The sequence below is a fragment of the Salmo salar genome, chromosome ssa02, assembly GCF_905237065.1.
Source record: "Salmo salar chromosome ssa02, Ssal_v3.1, whole genome shotgun sequence".
Lineage (NCBI taxonomy): Eukaryota > Metazoa > Chordata > Actinopteri > Salmoniformes > Salmonidae > Salmo > Salmo salar.
In genome coordinates, this window is record NC_059443.1 from 30,863,756 (window position 1) to 30,886,685 (window position 22,930).

The following is a 22,930-nucleotide window of genomic DNA, read 5'->3' on the forward strand; positions in this document are numbered from 1 at the left end:
TCTGTTCTTTCTTTGATGTCCTTGCTGCCATTCTTGTGCATTCTACTCCTTTGGTGAAATGATTAGGTCCAAGATTTTTTCCTGAGGATGTGACCTGACCTGGAACTTTGAGTTATGGTCAGGAAAAATAAAAACATGTAAGATCGCAGTTTCATAAATAAAATGTCAACATTTTATTTAACATTAAGAGCATTATCAGGATACAGCTTTGTTCATAATGAGTGTCCGCAAAAAAAAAAAGGTAGCGCTTCAGAAAGTGAGGATGGCCTGGCTATATCTGTACAAAGTAGAGCTTTGTGTCTAGGCTAAATCTGAGGCTCAAAGCCAATTTATTTGGAATAACTGCTTCAGTTTTTTTTAAATGCAGCCAGAGGGAGAGAAGACCTCATTCCTTTAGGATGCATCTTTCCTTCCTTGTAGTAGTCAAAGGCAATAGGATACTTAAAAAAATAATGAATTACCTAGAGCTAAATGGTTATTTCATGGAAGGAAGTATTTTAAATATCTAGTTCTCATAGTACCAGATGCTTCTTGAGGACGGCAGTGTATATTTAAGCAATAAGGCCCGAGGGGGGTGTGGTATACGGTCAATATACCGTTCTCATGTATGATGCAACGCGGAGTTCCGGGATACAGCCCTTAGCTGTGGTATATTGGCCATATCACAACCCCCCGATTTGCCATTATCAACGTAATTAGAGCAGTACAAATAAATGTTGTGGTATACGGTCTGATATACCATAGCTGTCAGCCGATCAGCATTCAGGGCTGGAACCACCCAGTTTATAAATATGAACAAAGCCAATACAACACGGAACCCAAACCGGCTGCATGCGTGCATCAACGTGCATAAATGTATTTTGTCCCCCCACACCAAACGCGATCACGACATTCAGGTTAAAATATCAAAACAAACTGAACCAATTACATTAATTTGGGGACAGGTCGAAAAGCATAACATTTATGGCAATTCATAAACGTTATTCTACCTGAAATGCACAAGGTTCTCTACCTCGACAATTAATCCACACACAAAACGCTCAACCGAATCGTTTCTAGTCGTCTCTCCTCCTTCCAGGCTTAAAAAATAATAATACATTTATGCACGATGGCGCACGTGCGCAGCCGGGTTGGGTCCTGTAACTTTATTTTACCTCTCGGCAACACAAACGCTCGTTGACACGTGCGAGCAGTGTGGGTGCAATAATTGAATAATATAGCTTTCTAAATGTATTTTGCGACGCGAGCGGTATAGTCAAGGTATTATACTCAGACGATAAGGAATTCCCTTAGACCACGCCCACATTGTGAAAACAACAATTCTTTACCATTCACCCCATTGTAAAAGAGCCAACTTAGTTTATTTTTGTACAGAAATAAAACATGCTAAAAAGCTGCTGTGTTCAATGTACATGTAGAAAGGTCAAAAATCACAACCTACTGTTCGCAATGCTCCCACGTTAAGGAAGAGCCCTGTGGCTTCAGGCTATTTGGCGTGGGGAAAGCAGGCCATGTGTGGGGAAAGCGCTATCACAGGTAAGACTTAACTTGTTTAGTATAGTTCGTTTAACTCCACTCACTACTTGTAGCTGTATAACGTTGGTCTTGACTAGCTTGATGTTCCGGTCGGCCGCTAGCATCTTCATAAAAAAGGGGCATGAGGCAATATTACATTTTTCTAAGTAGTGAGAACGCCATGGAGCAGTAATCTTTAGCCATGTACATTTCTTACATTTCATTTTGTAATTGATTAAAACAAGTAGACAAATGCCAAGTTTTTGCTATGGGGTAACCACAGGTTGTTTTCCCCACAAGTGGGCAGGGTCGCAACGTTCTAATACCGACTGGGTCAAGCTGCCTTTAACACCTCCCATAGATACATATAACACATGCTCTGTAAACCTCTGATTGGTTGGTCTCGCCAGGCTCTTTGCTTCTCGTTTCTATCCATCCTTCAACCCTCTTTCTACAGTCTCCAAGGGGCAGTGAATTCAGAGTATGGGAGAGGAGTGCAGTGAGTTGAGTCGAAGTTCCGCATGTACTTCCGTGCCTGAGAAAGGGAGGGAACAAGTGATGGAGATGTGGGGGAAACGAACGAGAGAACATTCCCAATGGAAATCTGTAGATTTGCTTTTGTCTGACTTTAATGGAAGCTCACTCACCTCCTTACCATTTCCATATAAAGGGAATCAGATGTACTTAACAGGCATTAGCCCACCACAGAACAAATGTAGCAGCATTCGCTGTAGTAAGTTACTTAAACCACAGAGTCAATAGAAATACATTGCACCAGACACAAGGAGAGCACAGGTGACCTAGTTACTATGGAAACCTCAAGTGTTCTTCAGCATTGGGGGGGGGGGGGGCGACAGGTAAGCAAAGGATGGGGTGAAGGAGACATAAGATGAAAGGCACTGATGGAGAGGGGGGAATAGAACAAGTCATGTTGTAGAGAGGAGGAACAACGGAAGAAGCGGTTTCTCACCAGGAAAAGAGCCAGTTGCCGTCTTCCCTCCAGTGTCATGTCCTCACCTGACAAAACAGACAGGAAAAGCTTAAAACCACAACACACAAGTGTGTGGTTATATAGGTCTCTGTCGTGATGTGTTTTGTCCTATATTTTTAATCCCATCCCCCATAGGCCTTTTGGTAGGCCGCCATTGTAAATCATTTCTTCTTAACCAACTTGTTAAATATTTTTTATTTATATGGATACACAATCTCAGCAGAGAGCAGTGGTGTAAAAATACTACTTAAGTAGTTTTTTGGAGTATCTGTACTTTACTATATATATTTTTGACAACTTGTATTTTTACTCAATACATTTTCCCCAACACACAAAAGTACTAGTTGCAATTTGAATGTTTAGCATTACAGGAAAAAGGTCCAATCCACACACTGATCAAGAGAACGTCCCTGGTCATCTCTACTGCCGCTGATCTGGTGGACTCACTAAACATAAATGCTTCCTTTGTAAATTATGTCTGAGTGTTGGAGCTGCCCCTAGCTGTCAAAAAAGGAAATTGTGCCTTCTGGTTTACTAAATATAAGGAATTTGATGTATAGCTTTTATTTTTACTCAAGTATAACAATTTAGTACTTTTTCCACCACTGTACTTAAGTACATTTAAAATCTGATACTTTTCTTAAAGTAGTATTTTACTGGGTTACTTTTACTCAAGTATGACAATTGAGTACTTTTTCCACCTCTGGCAGAGAGTAGTGTCTAAGGGGCAGTAATCAAAGACCAAAATAAATTCCATCATCAAGTAGTTCATCTAGGGAGATTATAATCTAAATAAAACAGCTGTAATGGTGTGGTAATTTGAGGAGCAGTCTTACCAACGCTCCAGGGGAAGAAAACATCTCTCTCTGTCTTATACGACTGCAGTACAGACACACACCAGTCATCATCCACCTCATAGCTACTGTACACCGCTGCCTCTTCTACGGGGTTGGAGGCTGCCAGCCATGCTCTGATGGCCCTGACTCCATCGTCTGTCATCACCTTGGGGTACCTGAAGATATGACATCAGAAAGGGTTTAAACAGAAACACAGGGCTCACTCTGTTCCTAGTGTATGTATACAGTTGAAGTTGCAAGTTTACATACACTCCACAAATTTCTTGTTCACAAACTATAGTTTTGGCAAATCGGTTAGGACATCTACTTTGTGCGTGACAAGTAATTTTTCCAACGATTGTTTACAGACAGATTATTTCACTTATAATTCACTGTATCACAATTCCAGTGGGTCAGAAGTTTACATACACTAAGTTGACTGTGCCTTTAAACAGCTTGGAAAATTCCGTCATAGCTTTAGATGCGTCTGATAGGCTAATTGACATAATTTGAGTCAATTGGAGGTGTACCTGTGGATGTATTTCAAGGCCTACCTTCAAACTCAGTGCCTCTTTGCTTGACATCATGAGAAAAATCAAGAAATCAGCCAATACCTCAGAAAACAAAGTCTGGTTCATCCTTGGAGCAATTTCCAAACGCCTGAAGGTACCACGTTCATCTGTACAAACATTAGTACGCAAGTATAAACACCATGGGACCACGTAGCCGTCGAACCGCTCAGAAAGGAGATGAACGTACTTTGGTGTGAAAAGTGCTATCAATCCCAGAACAACAGCAAAGGACCTTGTGAAGATGCTGGAGGAAACAGGTACAAAAGTATCTATATCCACAGTAAAACAACTTCTATATTGACATAACCTGAATGGCCGCTCAGCAAGGAAGAAGCCACTGCTCCAAAACCACAATAAAAAAGCCAGACTATGGTTTGCAACTGCACATAGGGACAAAGATGGTACTTTTTGGAGAAATAAAACTGTTTGGCCATAATGACCATCGTTATGTTTGGAGGGAAAAGGGAGGGGCTTGCAAGCCAAAGAACACCATTCCAACCGCGAAGCACGGGGGTGGCAGCATCATGTTGTGGGGGTGCTTTGCTGCAGGAGGGACCGGTGCACTTCAAAAAATATATGGCATCATGAGGATGGAAAATTATGTGGATATATTGAAGCAACATCTCAAGACATCAGTCAGGAAGTTAAAGCTTGGTCGCAAATGGGTCTTCCAAATGGACAATGACCCCAAGCATACTTCCAAAGTTGTGGCAAAATGGCTTAAGGACAACACAGTCAAGGTATTGGAGTGGCCATCACAACACCCTGACCTCAATCCCATAGAAAATTTGTGGGCAGAACTGAAAAAGCGTGTGCGAGCAAGGAGGCCTTCAAACCTGACTCAAGTTACACCAGCTCTGTCAAGAAAAATAGGCCAAAATTCACACTACTGATTGCGGGAAGCTTGTGGAAGGCTACCCGAAAAGTTTGACCCAAGTTAAACAATTTAAAGGCAACGCTACCAAATACTAATTGAGTGTATGTGAACTTCTGACCCACTGGGAATGTGATGAAAGGTGAAATAAAGCACTCTACTATTATTCTGACATTTCACATTCTTAAAATAAAGTGGTGATCCTAACTGACCTAAGACAGATCTTTTTTGTAGGATTAAATGTCAGGAATTGTGAAAAATGGAGTTTAAGTGTATTTAGCTGAGGTGCATGTAAACTTCCGACTTCAACTGTATATACACTGCTCAAAAAAATAAAGGGAACACTTAAACAACACAATGTAACTCCAAGTCAATCACACTTCTGTGAAATCAAACTGTCCACTTAGGAAGCAACACTGATTGACAATAAATTTCACATGCTGTTGTGCAAATGGTATAGACAACAGGTGGAAATTATAGGCAATTAGCAAGACACCCCCAATAAAGGAGTGGATCTGCCGGTGGTGACAAGAGACCACTTCTCAGTTCCTATGCTTCCTGGCTGATGTTTTGGTCACTTTTGAATGCTGGCGGTGCTTTCACTCTAGTGGTAGCATGAGACGGAGTCTACAACCCACACAAGTGGCTCAGGTAGTGCAGCTCATCCAGGATGGCACATCAATGCGAGCTGTGGCAAGAAGGTTTGCTGTGTCTGTCAGCGTAGTGTCCAGAGCATGGAGGCGGTACCAGGAGACAGGCCAGTACATCAGGAGACGTGGAGGAGGCCGTAGGACGGCAACAACCCAGCAGCAGGACCGCTACCTCTGCCTTTGTGCAAGTAGGAGCAGGAGGAGCACTGCCAGAGCCCTGCAAAATGACCTCCAGCAGGCCACAAATGTGCATGTGTCTGCTCAAACGGTCAGAAACAGACTCCATGAGGGTGGTATGAGGGCCCGACGTCCACAGGTGGGGGTTGTGCTTACAGCCCAACACCGTGCAGGACATTTGGCATTTGCCAGAGAACACCAAGATTGGCAAATTCGCCACTGGCGCCCTGTGCTCTTCACAGATGAAAGCAGGTTCACACTGAGCACATGTGACAGACATGACAGAGTCTGGAGACGCCGTGGAGAACGTTCTGCTGCCTGCAACATCCTCCAGCATGACCGGTTTGGCGGTGGGTCAGTCATGGTGTGGGGTGGCATTTCTTTGGGGGGCCGCACAGCCCTCCATGTGCTCGCCAGAGGTAGCCTGACTGCCATTAGGTACCGAGATGAAATCCTCAGACCCCTTGTGAGACCATATGCTGGTGCGGTTGGCCCTGGGTTCCTCCTAATGCAAGACAATGCTAGACCTCATGTGGCTGGAGTGTGTCAGCAGTTCCTGCAAGAGGAAGGCATTGATGCTATGGACTGGCCCACCCGTTCCCCAGACCTGAATCCAATTGAGCACATCTGGGACATCATGTCTCGCTCCATCCACCAACGCCACGTTGCACCACAGACTGTCCAGGAGTTGGCGGATGCTTTAGTCCAGGTCTGGGAGGAGATCCCTCAGGAGACCATCCTCCACCTCATCAGCAGCATGCCCAGGCGTTGTAGGGAGGTCATACAGGCACGTGGAGGCCACACACACTACTGAGCCTCATTTTGACTTGTTTTAAGGACATTACATCAAAGTTGGATCAGCCTGTAGTGTGGTTTTCCACTTTAATTTTGAGTGACTCCAAATCCAGACCTCCATGGGTTGATAAATTGGAGTTCCATTGATTATTTTTGTGTGATTTTGTTGTCAGCACATTCAACTATGTAAAGAAATAAGTATTTAATAAGATTATTTCATTCATTCAGATCTAGGATGTTATTTTAGTGTTCCGTTAATTTTTTTGAGCAGTGTAGTACAAGGCAACACAGATGTCTGTGTGAGGTTGTGGATAATCAGGTCTGTAGTGTACATAGACATACACAGCCTATGTGAGGTCTTCGAGACAGAGAACCAACCTGAACTGCAGAAGTTTGAGCAGGAGGTTGTTTCCTCTGTTGGACATGATGTCTTCTGGACCCCTGAAACAACAGTCCGTCAGTGAAACCAGCCACTATGCGCTGGTAAATCGATGTAATATGAACAGGCTTTAAGTCTTCTTTATTCATGCCTTCATAGTGACTCACGTGGTGGTAATGATCTCATCTTTGGTTCTTCTGATCAGAAGCACTGGTCCCTGGTACCTAAGGAAGAACTCTTGAGTGTTAGGGTCATAAAATACTCAGAACCTCCCATCTTCCCTTAGGGTAAACAGTACCCCTTTTGATTTGAACAAAACCTCCCATACACGTTTGCCCATTGTAGAAGTGCTCAGAAATTGTCCTTTTGGACCTGAATGCCAAAATATTCAGGAGATAAAAGGTACTCAAAGTTGACCTATTTTGCATATCCCACCATACCATCAGATAGCCATGTCTTCATCACTGGAAAAGATAAACAGTTGTAAGTTGTAATCAATTAAAAGCTTAAAAAAAAAAAAAAACTGGGTTATCCAACTTCTTTATTATTTCTTAAATAATTCATTTTTTTGTCATTTTAACCTTAAACACAATTATCTAAAAACTTGTAAACTCTTTTGTTCTTCATATTTGCATATGTTGTAGCTTATACCCTACTTTTCATCTGATGTTCTAGGCTGCATCACATCCGGCCGTGATTGGGAGTCCCATAGGGCGGCGCACAATTGGCCCAGCATCGTCCAGGTTTGACCAGGGTAGGCCATCATTGTAAATAAGAACGTTCTTAACTGACTTGCCTAGTTAAATAAAAGGTTAAATTAATTAATAAAAAAAACATTTGTTGTGCCCGGTTGAGACAACATGCTCGAATACAGTAGTGGTCACGGTACCAGAATTTTGACTTAAATACAGATACCAGGACTAGTATCACAATACTCAACACCAAACAAATGAATATTAGCCAGTCACAGAATGGCACTTGATCCAGACAAACTCAGCTACTGACTGCTCTGTTTAATCGTTGGGCATCTTTTAAATTCAATATAATTAGATTTTAACGTTTTTACGGCAGCATTTTTCAGAGACTGTATAATTGATTGATTAATCCATACATAGCAATCAATTTTACTTGGTTTTTACTCATCTATTTATATAACGGTAATTTATTTGAATGGTTATCTCTATTGATAAACTGGGTAAATCAAGTTGTAACCTAGGCCTATACACAGTGTACAAAACATTAAGAACACCTTCCTAATATTGAGTTACACATAGAAGTAGCTTATTTGATAAAACTGTGTGCTGTGTCTAACCAGTAATGACGTCATTCACAAGGGGGGGGGGGAGCCGTATTAGCACACCATATCATTTCACTTCACTGAGGCAATAGATCATCCTTGGGAGAGACGTACCTTTACATTAGCTGCGCTGACAGAGACTTGATCCGCGAGTCAGATTTGACAGAAGTACTGAATGTAACAAATTCTAGTACCAAACCATTTTTCATGTTCTAGTATTGAAAAAGGCCCAGAATGCTGATTGGCTGACTGCCATGGTAAATCAGATCGTATACCATGGGTATGACAAAACATTTATTTTTACTGCTCTAATTACATTGGTAAACAGTTTATAATAGCAATAAGGCACCTCGGGGGGGTTGTGATATATGGCCAATATACCACAGCTAAGGGCTGTGTCCAGGCACTCAGCGTTAAGTCGTGAATAAGAACAGCCCTTAGCCGTGGTATATTACCAAACCCCCTCGTACCTTATAAGTATACCATGCAACACAAGAATGCAGGGTTGGTGTCATGTTTTGGCTGATAAATGCACAAAAAAAAAGTGAATACAATGGAAATTTCAACTTTCAAATGGTACCACAAAGATGGTTGGTGGTCCACACAGAATGTTGACTTGAATGGGAATATCTGTTTTAAATTACTGTCAATCCGCCATAGAAAACCAATAGAAATATAGATAATAGAATATGTATGACCATTAAAGTTAACATTCAACGGTGGGTGGACCGGGGGCCATCTGTGGTAGTAATTAGAAGTTAAAATGTCAATGGTGTAACAGCTAAATTGCAGTGGTCTGAAGGAATAGGTCCATTCTATTAATTATATTTCTATGATTAAAATGACACCCACCCTGTATTCAAGAGCATGTTGTGTTTCAACACAAAAATCTCTATGTAAAATAGGGTCTAAGCTAATTGATAATTGACATTAAAGGTAGCATAAACGTAACATGGATTTGCATTAGAATACACATCAAAAGTACCAATGCAAACGTACACCTTACTTTTCTATTTTTGGAGTTATAACATAAAACTGATCAGTGTTCCGAAGAATGCTGAAGTCACGAAGGAAAATGTTTTTCCGGAGTGTGATGTAATTTGGAGGACCCAGCAAGCCAGCCTACTCCCTATTATATAGAAGATACTTAGGTGCCGATATGATATGTATTGCAATTCGATGTTCCAAACCTATTGTTCACCATATGTCTGCCGCAGAGGTACAAGAGAGCCATAAGAAAACAAAATTTGATCAGTTATAGAAATAAAAAGTGATAACTAAATTGTGGAAAACAAGCAACGAAGGAAACATACTGGAGTTGGTGCTGATACAGCCAATTAGCGCAAAAATAATATTGCAACTTTGTCAAAACAATACATTGTAAAAAAATTAAATATGTTTCGATATGTAACTATTGATTCCCCCCATCATCATCATCACTCTTAGCCCTATCTGCCTGCTAACATTACGTTAGCACTGTATGAGTAAACCAGTTGCTACCAATACCTAGCTTACATGAAAGTAGACCAACTTTTTGAAACTACATAACGCCAAACCAAAGAATGTCAGTTATGTTAGCCGGCAAGCTAGCCAGCCAGGGCGAAATCCAAAATAGATAACGTTAGATTCCATGTCAGTCAGCTAGTGTGCTTGCACTAAGCCAAGGTGGAAAAAGTTACAAAACTCCCGTAGCCTACTTCACAGAACATGGTGAAAAGTACACAAAATAAAAAGTAGAACAGACACGGTATTTCACAATTAGAGCAAGCAGGTAGGAGTTCTTCGTTTTGAGCCCAAGGCAAGAAAGCACCAGAGCCTGCAGTGGTAACGGGTTCCCACTAGATAAAACAGCCAAAGTCTGAATAGCATGAGGAGTGGCTAACATTAGCCAGATGGAGATCTTCTAGCTCGGTAGCTACGAACTCTGTAGCAGAGTAGATCCATATGACATTGAGAATAGTTTATTAGTTATCCGGAAATAAGTTAAATATGTAATAACTTAAAAACATAACTACATGTTTGTACTCATAGGTAACCAGATCATGACTACAACTATGCCTTTGACTACACTTGTTACATTGGTGAGTAAAAACTCATGCTTCCTACCCTTTAAAAAGGGGGGGAATAAACATCTAGAATTTATACAATAGTTTGACAACCCTGTTTTTAAGCTTTTAATTGATAATCGACCTCAACCGTTTATCTGGTCCAGTGATGAAGACATGGCTATCTGATGGTATGGTGGAGTATAGATCAACTTTGAGTATCTTTATTCTCCTGAATATTTTGGCATTCAGGTCCAAAAAGTCCCTTTCTGACCACTTCTTCCATAGGTAAACATATATGGAAAGTGTTGTTCAAATCAAATGGGATGCTGTCAAAAAGTGATTAAATTCAAATAGATTTGCCCCATATTTTCCATGGCTGATATGTTTGTGTCAGTCACAGACACGCAAAGTGTGTGTGAGTAAAGAGTGTTGCACTTACTTGCAGAGCTGATCTGCGCTGTTGAGGTTCATATACTGCCTGACTGTGTGTGTCACCAGCGGCCCTGAAACACACCGTTTTCATTGTCAGATCCTGAACCAAACACAGCCCTTACACAGACACACACCTCAGGCCTTTAGGAGATGCTCTTATCTAGAGTGACTATTCACTTCTTAAAGAATATATCTCATAATAGGAAAAGAAAGTGTCATCCAAAGACATAATACATTTCTGTTTATATGACATCATTGGTCTTTTCCACGCATTGATCTATGACCCCTGCGCGAGACTCACTCCAGCTGTCGGGCATGACCTTGAGGGCCAGAGGCAGCAGGTCATCAAAGGAGGCATCCAACACCAGCGCTTGGATCTCTGGATAGGACATCACCGCCCAACTGGCTGAGAGAGAGAAATATATAGACCGAGAAAAGGAAGTATGAGAGTTGAGGAGGAGAGAGAGGGTGAGAGAGAAGCACGAGATGGAGAGAAAATGATGAGGGGGGAGAAATAAGTGGTGCTTACAGTATGTTGGTGAAATTGGTCAACTCATTCCCCAACAAACTAGGGTAGTCAAACTGCATATACCAGTAGGGTCCATACCTGTGAATCCCCCTATGGACCAGGCATACACCACTATGTCACTGAGCTGGAAGCCCAGCTTGTGAACTGCAAACTGGATCACTACATCCATGGCATTGGCCTCATTCTGGGGGAACGGTACGCCCTGAGAGAAATAAGGGAGTGGATAGGGGAATGAAGAGTTATTGTTTTACATTTACTTTCATGTCAATGCACATTTTGAGACAGAAACAAATCTGCTGCTAACACAGACATTTTAGTAATTTAGCAGGCGCTCTTATCAACTCAGTAGTGAGTGGATACATTTTCCTACATTTACTTGCTGGTCCCCTGTGGGAATCGAACCCACAACCCTGTGTGTCTTCCAACATTCTCTATGAATGACCCGTGTAGACAAACCAGACTTTCCACATAAGACAAACTTGCCTAATAATGCCATTGAAATACGCTGGTAAGTTTACACAAAAGCGTGATGGGGAAGAGCGAGGGACACTAAGGCTTACCGTGCTTCCTGCAAAGCCAGGGTGGTTCCAGCCAAGCACTGAGTATCCACCTGCAACACAGACAGACAAACAGTTTTATACTGCTCTAGTTTGAATTTAACAGGTTATGGGAATATGTTAACAACCATGTATGAACAGTGGTCTTTACAACGAAGGGAGGAAGGAAGGATGGTAAGTAAGATGAGAGGAAGGAAGTAAAAAAAAGAAGTATTTCTGATGTGTAAAAAAAGTGTCAGACAGAGGTTCCTTACCTTCCAATGGAGTGTTCATACAGCCCACCTCATAGAAGCCTGCGTTCCCCTCACAGCAGATCACCTACAGCAGGACATACAGCAAACACTATAGACCTCACATGGAACCCCGGGTAATGTTGTTATGATGGTTCATAGAGCCTAGAGCAGGTCCTTACCAGAGTCTGTCCGTGCTGTCCTTCGTCTCTCCTGCGGTCCACAAACATGGTATCAATCTCATTCCCATCACACGCCACCAGCTTGTTCCTCTGGCCCTCACACTGCACACAGAGAAGAGGGAGGGAGGTACAGAAACGGATCGGAAGAGAGAAACTTAAGTTAAGCAGTTCTATAAGCGAAAGGTTGCATACATTGCATTCAGAAAGTATTCAGACCCCTTGACTTTTTCCACATTTTGTTACAGCCTTAATCTAAAATGGATTAAATCGTTTTTCCCCCTCATCAATCTAGACAATACACCATAATGACAAAGCAAAAACAGGTTGTTAGAAATGTTTGCAAATTTATAAAAATAAATAACTGAAATATTACATTTACATAAATATTCAGACCCTTTACTCAGTGCTTTGTTGAAGCACCTTTGGCAGAGATTACAGCCTTCAGTCTTCTTGGGTATGACGCTACAAGTTTGGCACACCTGTATTTGGAGAGTTTCTCCCATTCTTCTCTGAAGATCCTCTCAAGCTCTGTCAGGTTGGATGGGGAGTGTCGCTGCACAACTATTATTAGGTCTCTCCAGAGATGTTTGATCAGGTTCAAGTCCGGGCTCCGGCTGGCCCGTTCACTGACATTCAGAGACTTGTCCAGAAGCCACTCCTGCGTTGTCTTGGCTGTGTGTTTCAGGTCGTTGTCCTGTTGGAAGGTGAACCGTCATCCCAGTCAGAGGTTCTGAGTGCTTTGGAGCAGGTTTTCATCAAGGATCTCTCTGTACTTTGCTCCCTTCATCTTTCCCTCGATCCTGATTAGTCTTCCAGTCCCTGCCATTGAAAAGCATCCCCACAGCATGATACTGCCACCACCATGCTTCACTGTTGGGATGGTGCCAGGTTTCCTCCAGACGCGATGCTTGGCATTCAGGCCAAAATGTTCAATCTGGCTTCATCAGACCAGAGAATCTTGTTTGTCATGGTCTGAGAGACCTTTAGGTACATTTTGGCAAACTCCAAGCAGGCTGTCATGTGCTTTTTGCTGAGGAGTGGCTTCCGTCTGGCCACTCTACCAGAAAGGCCTGATTGGTGGAGTGCTGCAGAGATGGTTGTCCTTCTGGAAGGTTCTCCCATCTCCACAGAGGAACTCTGGAGATCTGTCAGAGTGATCATTGGATTCTTGGTCACCTCCCTGACCAAGGCCCTTCTCTTGGGGGTTCCAAACTTCTTCCATTTATGAATGGAGGCCACTGTGTTATTGGGGACCTTCAATGCTGCAGAAATGTTTTGTTTTTTGGTACCCTTCCCCAGATCTGTGTCTCGGCACAGTCCTGTCTCGGAGCTCTACAGACAATTCCTTGTTTTTGCTCTGACATGCACTGTCAACTGTGGGACCATATATAGACAGGTGTGTGCATTTCCAAATCATGTCCAATCAATTTAATTTACCACAGGTGGGCTCCAATCAAGTTGTAGAAACATCAAGGATGATTAATGGAAACAGGATGCACCTGAGCTCAATTTCAAGTCTCATAGCAAAAGGTCTGAATACTAAAAACCTATTTTCGCTTTGTCATTATGGAGTATTGTGTGTAGATTGATAACAAAATGTGGGAAAAGGGGTCTGTATATTTCCGAATCCACTGTATATGAATGCATGAACTATTGTAAATGAATGTAACCTGACCCTACTGTGGGGTGTGTGTGGTGACTCACCTCTTCTATAAGTCTAGCCTGGCCCTGTTGTAGCATGGGTCTCATAGCCCTTTGCAGTAGGAGTACAGACCCAGGGTACAGCATCCTCCTCCCAAATGAGTGGGCAATCAGAAAACTAGAGAAGAGGAGAAAGAGGAAGGGGAGAGAAAAGGTAGCGTCAGTGGGCTAGCAGGCAGTAATGTAATATCAATCAAATATACCAAGCCTGCCTGCTATAACAGTGTGACGCAGAGAGACAGTGATAGAAACAGTAGTTAGTTACATTATGACCTGTGTAGTACAATATCTGACTATGTTGCATGGTAGTGTGGTATATTGTAGTCTATTGAGTGTTTATACCTTACGATGTGGCATGGTAGAATATAGTGTATTTGGTTTAGTGCCTGATGTGGTAGAATATAATGTATTTAGTTTAGTACCTGATTATGTGGTATGGTAGAATATAGTGCATTTAGTTTAGTACCTGACGATGTGGTAGAATATAATGTATTTAGTTTAGTACCTGATTATGTGGTATGGTAGAATATAGTGCATTTAGTTTAGTACCCGATTATGTGGTATGGTAGAATATAGTGCATTTAGTTTAGTACCTGACGATGTCGTAGAATATAATGCATTTCCACTGAACAAAAATATAAAAACGCAACATGTAAAGTGTTGGTCCCATGTTTCATGAGCTGAAATAAAAGATCCCAGAAATGTTCCATACTTAGAAAAAGCTTTTCTCTCCAATTCTCTGGACAAATTTGTTGACATCTTTGTTAGTGAGCATTTCTCCTTTGCCAAGATAATCCATCCACCTGACAGGTGTGGTATATCAAGAAGCTGATTAAACAGTATGATCCTTACACAGGTGCACCTTGTTGTGTGGCCTTTTATTGTCCCCAGTACACAATGCCACAGATGTCAAGTTGACGTTAACGCTTGTCTGGGGCAAGTACATTTTTTTTTTAAAGACGGACAATAAGAATATAGATTTAAGTTGTCCGAATGGACAAGTAAAATAATCCCAATATAAATTAGGGTTCTCCATTCAGAATTGGATCTGTGTCTTCCAGATGCAGTGTTACACACTGTTCTCCTGATCTATGCAGAGCGCATCAGAGTATAATTATTGCATTGACAGGCACGAGTAGTCTTTCAATCAGGCAGTCGAGAGATGCGTTTTTGAGATAAAAGCGAGCCGCATGTGCACATTTGTTGATATTCATTGCTTGTTAGTGAGTCATTTGCCCACTTATGGCTCATTTTTGGTCAGCAATGAAAATCCTGGAAAACTCATGGTGTCATGGTGCCAGTGGGCCGCGTGTGCCAGCGGGCTGTTGCCAGAGGAGAGACTTTCGTAGCAGGTAAAATAATGATATACAACAGACTAACTAGATAGACAATTCAAAACATAGTGTAGTTTGGCTGGTTATCTTGCTAGTTAACTACTTAGCATGTATTAATGTCATTGACATGTCCGATGTCCTAAAATAACTTTCCACTGGCACTTGTGTATAACCGCAAATGAGGAGGGACACAGTCGATACGGGTGCAGTTGATGAAACCAAATGCGGCATACTCTGGTTGTAAAACAGTCTCAAGCCCTCAAAATTAGCTAGGATTCTCCTCTATTCAATACTGGCCATGTAATTCTAACAAAGTAAAAAATATATATATTCTTAGAATAGCCTAATTGACAAGTAACTCCAATGTTGTCAACATCTTCCCTGAACACTGAATATTTTAACCTTACAAATAGATAAACATCTTAGTTAGCTACCTCGCCAACCGTAGCCATTTGATCCCTGGTTCATTTAACGAGGGAATCATTGTATAAAGAAAGTATTGGTTGTAATTGTAATGTTGCAGGGTGGACAAACCATCCTCCAGGAGATTCCAGGAGAGCTACTGGGTGTACAGGCTTTTGCTCCAGCCCTGCTCGAACACACCACATTGTAAAAAATGATGAGCTGCTCAACAGGACCTTGATAAACTGACTGGTGTATTTGTGCAGAGTTGGATCCAAAGTCTGCACACCCGGTAGCTATCCAGATGGAAGGTTGACGGACCACATGTGTTTTAAACAGTAGCCTATCAGTGCAGTATTTTACTTTGTGGGGGGTTAAGTGCCTGCTCAAGGCCTCAACAGCAGGAGATAATGTATAGTAATGAAGGATGTTTTACATCATACAACACCATTTTCAGTCACCTTTTTGCCCCATGGTGTTACATACTTGTCCCCCCCCCCCAAAAAAAAGGTGACGAGCATTCAGACAAGTTTAAAAAATAAATACAAAAATAAATAAAAAACCTGTCCTACTTGTCCAAAGGACAAGTTGCTAAAAATGGTAATGTCACACCCTGGTAGAGTACAGTGTATTGTGGATATTGTAGTCTGTCTATACCTGACAATGTGGCATGGTAGAGTGCGTAAAGAGTTGAGCACGCTGTCTGCTGCCCCTCTTAGTTTGGGCTCTGGCTTCAGTAGAGACACTCCTGTCTTAGACAGCAGCTTCCTGTCACACAGGATGTTAGAAGGGACATTAACAAATCAACAAGAGCTATATAGTGAAAATAGAGCCGTACTCTCAAATCATAACCCAGACACAGTCATCCTGTTTACATTTACTGTACCACCTTGTGTATTAACACGCGTGTAAAATGTTCACATCAATATGCAAATTACACACACATACTACTCACGGATTGCTAACTTCTTCCCAGCTAAAGTCTGCCGGCCAGTGAGAGAAGTCAAAATCATAGCAGGCCAGTTTTTTCTACAGACAGAACATTCAAAATTAGTGACCAGAAAGAATAGCTGTGGCTTGTTTCTTGAATTCAAGATTGACAACCACTAGCAAAACAGGCCTGAGAATAATATCAAATGACATAAAGGGTACTGGTTAGACATAATGCACCAAATGGGGAATAGGGAGGGTGTCATTTGAGACGCAGCCCAGCTGTTGCCATAACAGTGTTACCTTGTTGCTAGGCGTGTGGTTCTTCCTGGTTTCCTCCAGAATGGAGATGAACTGTTGATACTCTGAGTTCCTCCACCGTCCCCAACCTGAGAGAGAGGGGAAGGGAGAGAGAAGCAGAGAGTGCCAGAGAGTCTCAGGGGTGTACTTAGTGTACCTGATAGACCCACACCTTGTGAGGGAGTCAGTGTGTGAAATCGGAACATCACAGGAATGCAATCGTAGTTGCCGGCAGCCTAGTCACACACAATCAAATGTCTGTGTAGTAGATGAAGAACACCAGACACTACATTCTCTACAATTAGGTTTTGAGATGTTATAATATTTTATGGGGAGAAACAAATCCATTGAACACAGAGGATTTCTCAAACCAGACCAATCCAGGAAGAGCAATACAAGTTCAGTAAAAAGAGTGGTAAAGTTCTCACCTCTCAGACAGGCGACTCCCAGCAGACAAACCATTACTGTTCCCACATACTGACTGACTGGGACCAGCTTACTGCTGCAGATGTACCCTGAAACACACAGCAACGCTTTGGCCTACGAACACTATACACACAAACAACTAGGTTAGTAATACCCATTTGCTCCCGCTTTCTTGCACTCTTTCGCAATCAAGCATGCACAAATGTCCTATGTCAAACCATATCATCACTAGCCAGTACCAATACTTATCTACTACACTACAGCTGGGCGGTATTAATAGTTAAACCAAATAAGAGCATTACTGCATGAGTCATTTTTATTACCTTTCATATCGCATGAGTGAGTGAAACACACACACACACACACACACACACACACACACACACACACACACACACACACACACACACACACACACACACACACACACACACACTACCTTTTCTGTAAAGGTAGCAGAGGACGAGAGGGGAGCTGTAGTATGACAGAGACCACAAAGCTGATGCCTGGACGGAGAACACACAAGAGAACAGTTACATCTCAACACAAAGTATGAGAATGTATAGACTACCAGTATAGCTATGCGAGTGTGCTACTTGTGGCTTCAATTTATGCAAAAACAAAGATCAAAAGGTTGTGTATTACAGTGCAGGCCACTGCATGTAATAGTAATATAGAGTTTGTTCTCTGGCTAATCAAAACAGAGTCATGACCAACAATTAGATACTACAACTTGTGGTAACTTGCTAGTTATATACTGACCCATCCGAGGATGCTGTCAGTGTGTTTCTCCAGGCTCTTGGGTTGATAAGTCCATCCCTGGGGTTGTAAGATAAGGGGAAAGTAGTTAGCTGCTAAATGAGTGGTGACTAGCCAAGCCAGCTATGGATAAGTGCAATGATCTCCCTGCCTAGCTAGTAGAGCTAACGTTAGCTACCTAGCATAGCTAGCAATGACTTGGGTTACGTGCTTGGTAGCATGCTCTCCTGCAACAACGCAAAGATAGTCATTATACTTGATTCTCCTGGTATCTAGCTGAACATTCCCAAATGTGTTAACTACGCATCATTTTTCACATTGTCACCTCTATCATTCAGTGACTGACAGCAGTTTCAATAACACGTCCTGACCGGAGCGCGAACTATTGCTAGTGTTGGACAAAGTTGCATTTCTATCTCTTCCTGGGTCGGTCACAAACACAAGCACGGTATCTGCCGTGAGCCTACCCTCCTCCCTGCTCTTCCTTCGGGTCGGGACTCCCCCTGTGAACGGTGCACTCTCTGGAGATGAGGCCCCAAAAAGCAGCGAAACCACATCCAGCCGGCCATTCTTCCTCCGGTAGCTACGGCAGCCGACACAGGACGTAAATTCCAAACATACGAAGTCCAAGCGTTTTCTTCTTCGGTATAATAGCGTTCGCAACAATTATATGTGCATTCCGCCACCTACTGTACTGGTGGATAATAAATATCCAAAAAAGGGAATAATGGAGGGTAAAAATAAATCCATACCAACTATCAATAACACATTTTGAATTAAACTACATCAGCATGGTTTTCTGTTCTAATCAGGTACTTAACACAGGCTCAGAAGGATCCTGTGAGGGTGGCATATTTTCTGGCGACAGTAGTCCTTGCAGTGCATCTGCCATGAAGTCTTCTCAGCTGTACAGATGTAATGATGTCCAGCTTCTTGGACACTTGTGCAGTACAATTAATAACTGTGGCTATAAATGCTACAAAATCTACCTTCTTTACAATAAGTGTATCCAGATCACTTTGATGTTTAACATTTGCAACAGGTTGCGGTGCATCCATGGCCATATCTTCTTCAGAACTGTGGGCTGTTTCCCCTTCAACTCTCTTCACCGCCTCCATATAAGATATTTGCTGTACAGCCCTGATCCTTGACACCTCAACTGTTTTCACCCTAACAGGGCACTCTGGGAATTCGGGAATATGATCCCCACCACAGTTGCAACATTTTACATTCACAGACTCTTCAATAGCATATTCCTTCCGCCTGAAAACACTTGAAGCGTGGCCAAACTACAACTTTCTAAATTTCTTGCATTGCTTCGGGTGTTGCACGAACGCTCTTATGGGGTATCTTATATATCCCAGCTTTACATAGAGTGGTAGAAACTCTTCATCAAACATCAATAATACAGATAAACTTTGCTCCTTTTCCCCCATTCTCCATACGGGTCAAGCATTAACTACTCCTGGAATTGTTTGCCTAAGATATTGATTAGCAATGTCCAATGGGATGCCAGAGATAACACCTTTTACCAGTGCCCTGCTCCAAAAATCAAAGCTGTCCACTTCATGCATCGATAATTTCACAAGCCACAATGCACGCTCCCTTTGCTCTTTAGATACACACGATATCAAATCGAATGTATTTATAAAGTCCTTTTTACATCAGCAGATGTCACAACGTGCTTAACACCATACCACTCCTGGTTACTTTGACTGCATCCACTTTTCCCAACACCTTCTTCACAATCCTCGTGACTTCAAAAGGGTTTCCCAAATGAACATATTTATCAAAAAAACGTACTCCAACAAGCAACAACTCATCAGAGTCCTTTTCCACAACAATTTTTGCCATTTTTGTACCATTCTTGGGCTTCACTGTTGTCCACTCATCTTTCTCACTAGCTGTACTCGACGCGCTTTCATCTTCAAACAACACTTCCACTTCCGCCATCTCGGCCCTTTCTCGGAAGAACTTGTCACTTTCCGTGCATGAGTTTTAGGAGGAATAATTTTTCATTTGACTGTTGTAATAAATGCTGCAATAACACAATTGTGACAATAATATTTGGTTTGATTACAGACAATTAAGATTAATTTGACCTGTTTATTTGGTGATGTTTATTGAAACAGACAGACCAAAAGTCCAAGGTGAAGGTTTACATTTCCCCCAACCCAGATCTATCCTTATGGCCACTTATTCCACATTTTGTCGTTTCAGCCTGAATTCAAAATTAATAAACAATATGTTTTTTTCTCACCCATCTACACAAAATAACCCATAATGAAATAAGTGAAAACATGTTTTTAGGAATTGAAGCCAATTGATTGAAAAGTAAATACAGAAATGTACATAAGTATTCCTACCCCTGAGTCAATACACATTAGAATCACCTTAAGCAGCGATTACTGCTGTGAGTCTTTCTGGGCAAGTCTCTAAGAGATTGTACAATATTTGCACATTATTCTTTTTAAAATTCTTTAAGCGCTGTCAAGTTGGTTGTTGAGCATTTCTAAACAGCCATTTTTAAGTCTTACCATAGATTTTCTAGCCGAGTTTTGTCAAAACTGTAACTAGGCCACTCAGAAACATTCAATGTCATGTTGGTAAGCAACTCCAGTGTATTTTTGGTCTATTTTTAGGTTATTTTTTAGGTTATTGTCCTACTGAAAGGTGAATGTTTCCCAGTGTCTGTTGGAAGGCAGACTGAACCAGGTTTTCCTCTAGGATTTTGCCTGTGCTTTGCTCTATTCCATTTTACATATACAGTACCAATCAAAAGTTTGGACACACCTAATCATTCCAGGGTTTTAATTTATTTGTACTATTTTTGACATTGTAGAACAGTAGTGAAGACATCAAAACTATGAGATAACACATATGAATCATGTAGTAACCAAAAAAGTGTTAAACAAATCCAAACATATTTTAGATTTTAGATTCTTCAAAGTAGCCACCCTTTGCCTTGATGACAGCTTTGCACACTCTTGGCATTCTCCCAACCTGCTTCATGAGGTAGTCACCTGGAATAAATGTCAATTAACAGGTGTGCCTTGTTAAAAGTTCATTTGTGGAATTTCTTTCCTTCTTAATGCGTTTGAGCCGATCAGTTGTGTTGTGACAAGGTAGGGTTGATATACAGAAGATAGCCCTATTTGGTAAAAAACCAAGTCCATATTATGGCAAGAACAGCTCAAATAAGCAAAGAGAAATGACAGTCCATCATTACTTTAAGACATGAAGGTCAGTCAATGCGGGAAATTTAAAGAACTTTGAAAGTTTCTTCAAGTGCAATCGCAAAAACCATCAAGCGCTATATTGAAACTATCTCTCATGAGGACCATCACAGGAAAGGAAGACCCAGTTATCTCTGCTGCAGAGGATAAGTTCATTAGAGTTACCAGTCTCAGAAATTGCAGCCCAAATAAATTCTTCAGAGTTCAAGTAACAGACACATCTCAACATCAACTGTTCATAGGAGACTGCGTCAATCAGGCCTTCATGGTCAAATTGCTGCAAAGAAACCATTACTAAAGGACACCAATAATAAGAAGAGACTTGCTTGGGCCAAGAAACACAAGCAATGGACATTAGACTGGTGGAAATCTGTCCTTTGGTCTGATGAGTCCAAATTTGAGATTTTTGGTTCCAACCGCCGTGTCTTTGTGAGACGCAGAGTAGGTGAACAGATGATCTCCGCATGAGTGGTTCCCACCATGAAGCATGGAGGGAGGAGGTGTGATGGTGTGAGTGTGCTTTGTTGGTGACACTGTCAGTGATTTATATAGAATTCAAGGCACACTTAACCAGCGTGGCTACCACAACATTCTGCAGCGATACGCCATCCCATCTGGTTTGCACTTAGTGGGACTATCATTTGTTTTCAACAGGACAATGACCCAAAACACACCTCCAGGCTGTGTAAGGGCTATTTGAACAAGAAGGAGAGTGATGGAGTGCTGCATCAGATGACCTGGCCTCCACAATCACCAATTGAGATGGTTTGGGATGAGTTGGACCGCAGAGTGAAGGAAAAGCAGCCAATAAGTGCTCAGCATATGTGGGAAAAACATTCCTCATGAAGCAGGTTGAGAGAATGCGAAGAGTGTGCAAAGCTGTCATCAAGGCAAACAGTGGCTACTTTGAAGAATCTAAAATATAAAACATATTTTGATTAGTTGAACACTATTTTGGTGAATACATGATTCCATATGTGTTATTTCATAGTTTTGATGTCCTTACTATTATTCTACAATGTAGAAAATAGTAAAAAAATATATAAAGAAAAAATGATTAGGTGTGTTCAAACTTTTGACTGGTACTGTAAAAGGGGTAAAAAAAAGTACAGAAATGTATAATATATATAAATATATATACTAACAATTGGAAATTTCGTGATTTCCAATTGGTAGTTACAGTCTTGTCCCATCGCTGCAACTCCCGTACAGACTCAGGAGAGGTGAAACACGACCCTGCCAAGCCGGACTCCTACTTGACACAGTGCTCACTTAACCTGGAAGCCAGCTGCATCAATGTGTTGGAGGAAACACCGTCCAACTGGAGATCATGTCAGCGTGCATGCACCCAGCACACCACAGGAGTCGCTAGAGCGCGATGGGACAAGGACATCCCGGCCGGCCAAACCCTCCCCTTACCCGGACGACGCTGGGACAATAGTACGCCACCTTATGGTCTTCTGGTCACGCCCCTCGATACAGCCTGGGACCCAACCCGGATCTGTAGTGATGCCTCTAGCACTGCGATGTAGTGCCTTAGACCGCTGCCCCACTCGGGAGGTTATTATATTTATTTTTATCTAAAAAAAAACTTCCTAGTCCTTGCCGATGACAAGCATACTCATAACATGATGCGGCCACCACCATGAAGAGTGGTACTCAGTGATGTGTTGTGTTTGCCCCAAACATAACGCTTTGTATTCAGGACATAAAGTTAATTTCTATTGCCACATTCCTCTCCGGCAACTGAGTTAGGAAGGATGCCTGTATCTTTGAAA

At 41.9% G+C, this 22,930-nt stretch overlaps 1 protein-coding gene across 2 annotated transcripts; it reads right to left on the reverse strand.

Moving 5' to 3' along the window:
* Positions 1 to 149: 149 nt before the first annotated feature.
* LOC106579779 (phosphatidylserine lipase ABHD16A) lies at positions 150 to 18,540 on the reverse strand. Of its 2 annotated transcripts, none has more exons than XM_014159948.2 (19): positions 18,384 to 18,540; positions 17,920 to 17,976; positions 17,597 to 17,663; positions 17,160 to 17,246; positions 16,735 to 16,820; positions 16,457 to 16,530; positions 16,159 to 16,269; positions 13,769 to 13,883; positions 12,065 to 12,166; positions 11,907 to 11,970; positions 11,656 to 11,705; positions 11,174 to 11,297; positions 10,868 to 10,972; positions 10,574 to 10,637; positions 6,957 to 7,013; positions 6,789 to 6,851; positions 3,343 to 3,518; positions 2,486 to 2,532; positions 150 to 2,050 (listed from the first exon to the last, which is right to left on the reverse strand). In XM_014159948.2, the coding sequence occupies exons 1-19, from the start codon at positions 18,483 to 18,485 to the stop codon at positions 1,967 to 1,969; spliced, it is 1,635 nt and encodes a 544-aa protein (XP_014015423.1). In that variant the 5' UTR covers positions 18,486 to 18,540; the 3' UTR covers positions 150 to 1,966. The 2 variants fall into 2 exon arrangements, with proteins under 2 accessions (XP_014015423.1, XP_045558088.1); XM_045702132.1 differs by lacking the exon at positions 18,384 to 18,540 and adding an exon at positions 18,242 to 18,266.
* Positions 18,541 to 22,930: the final 4,390 nt, after the last annotated feature.

Excerpts from the sequence above, each read along its gene's own strand:
- LOC106579779 (XM_014159948.2), bottom strand. The coding sequence starts at position 18,485 with ATGGCCGGCTGGATGTGGTTTCGCTGCTTTTTGGGGCCTCATCTCCAG. Across the intron at positions 11,298-11,655 it reads CTGGCTTTGCAGGAAGCACG|GGCGTACCGTTCCCCCAGAA; the intron begins GTAAGCCTTAGT and ends TATTTCTCTCAG. Across the intron at positions 10,973-11,173 it reads GTCCATAGGGGGATTCACAG|CCAGTTGGGCGGTGATGTCC; the intron begins GTATGGACCCTA and ends TCTCTCTCTCAG.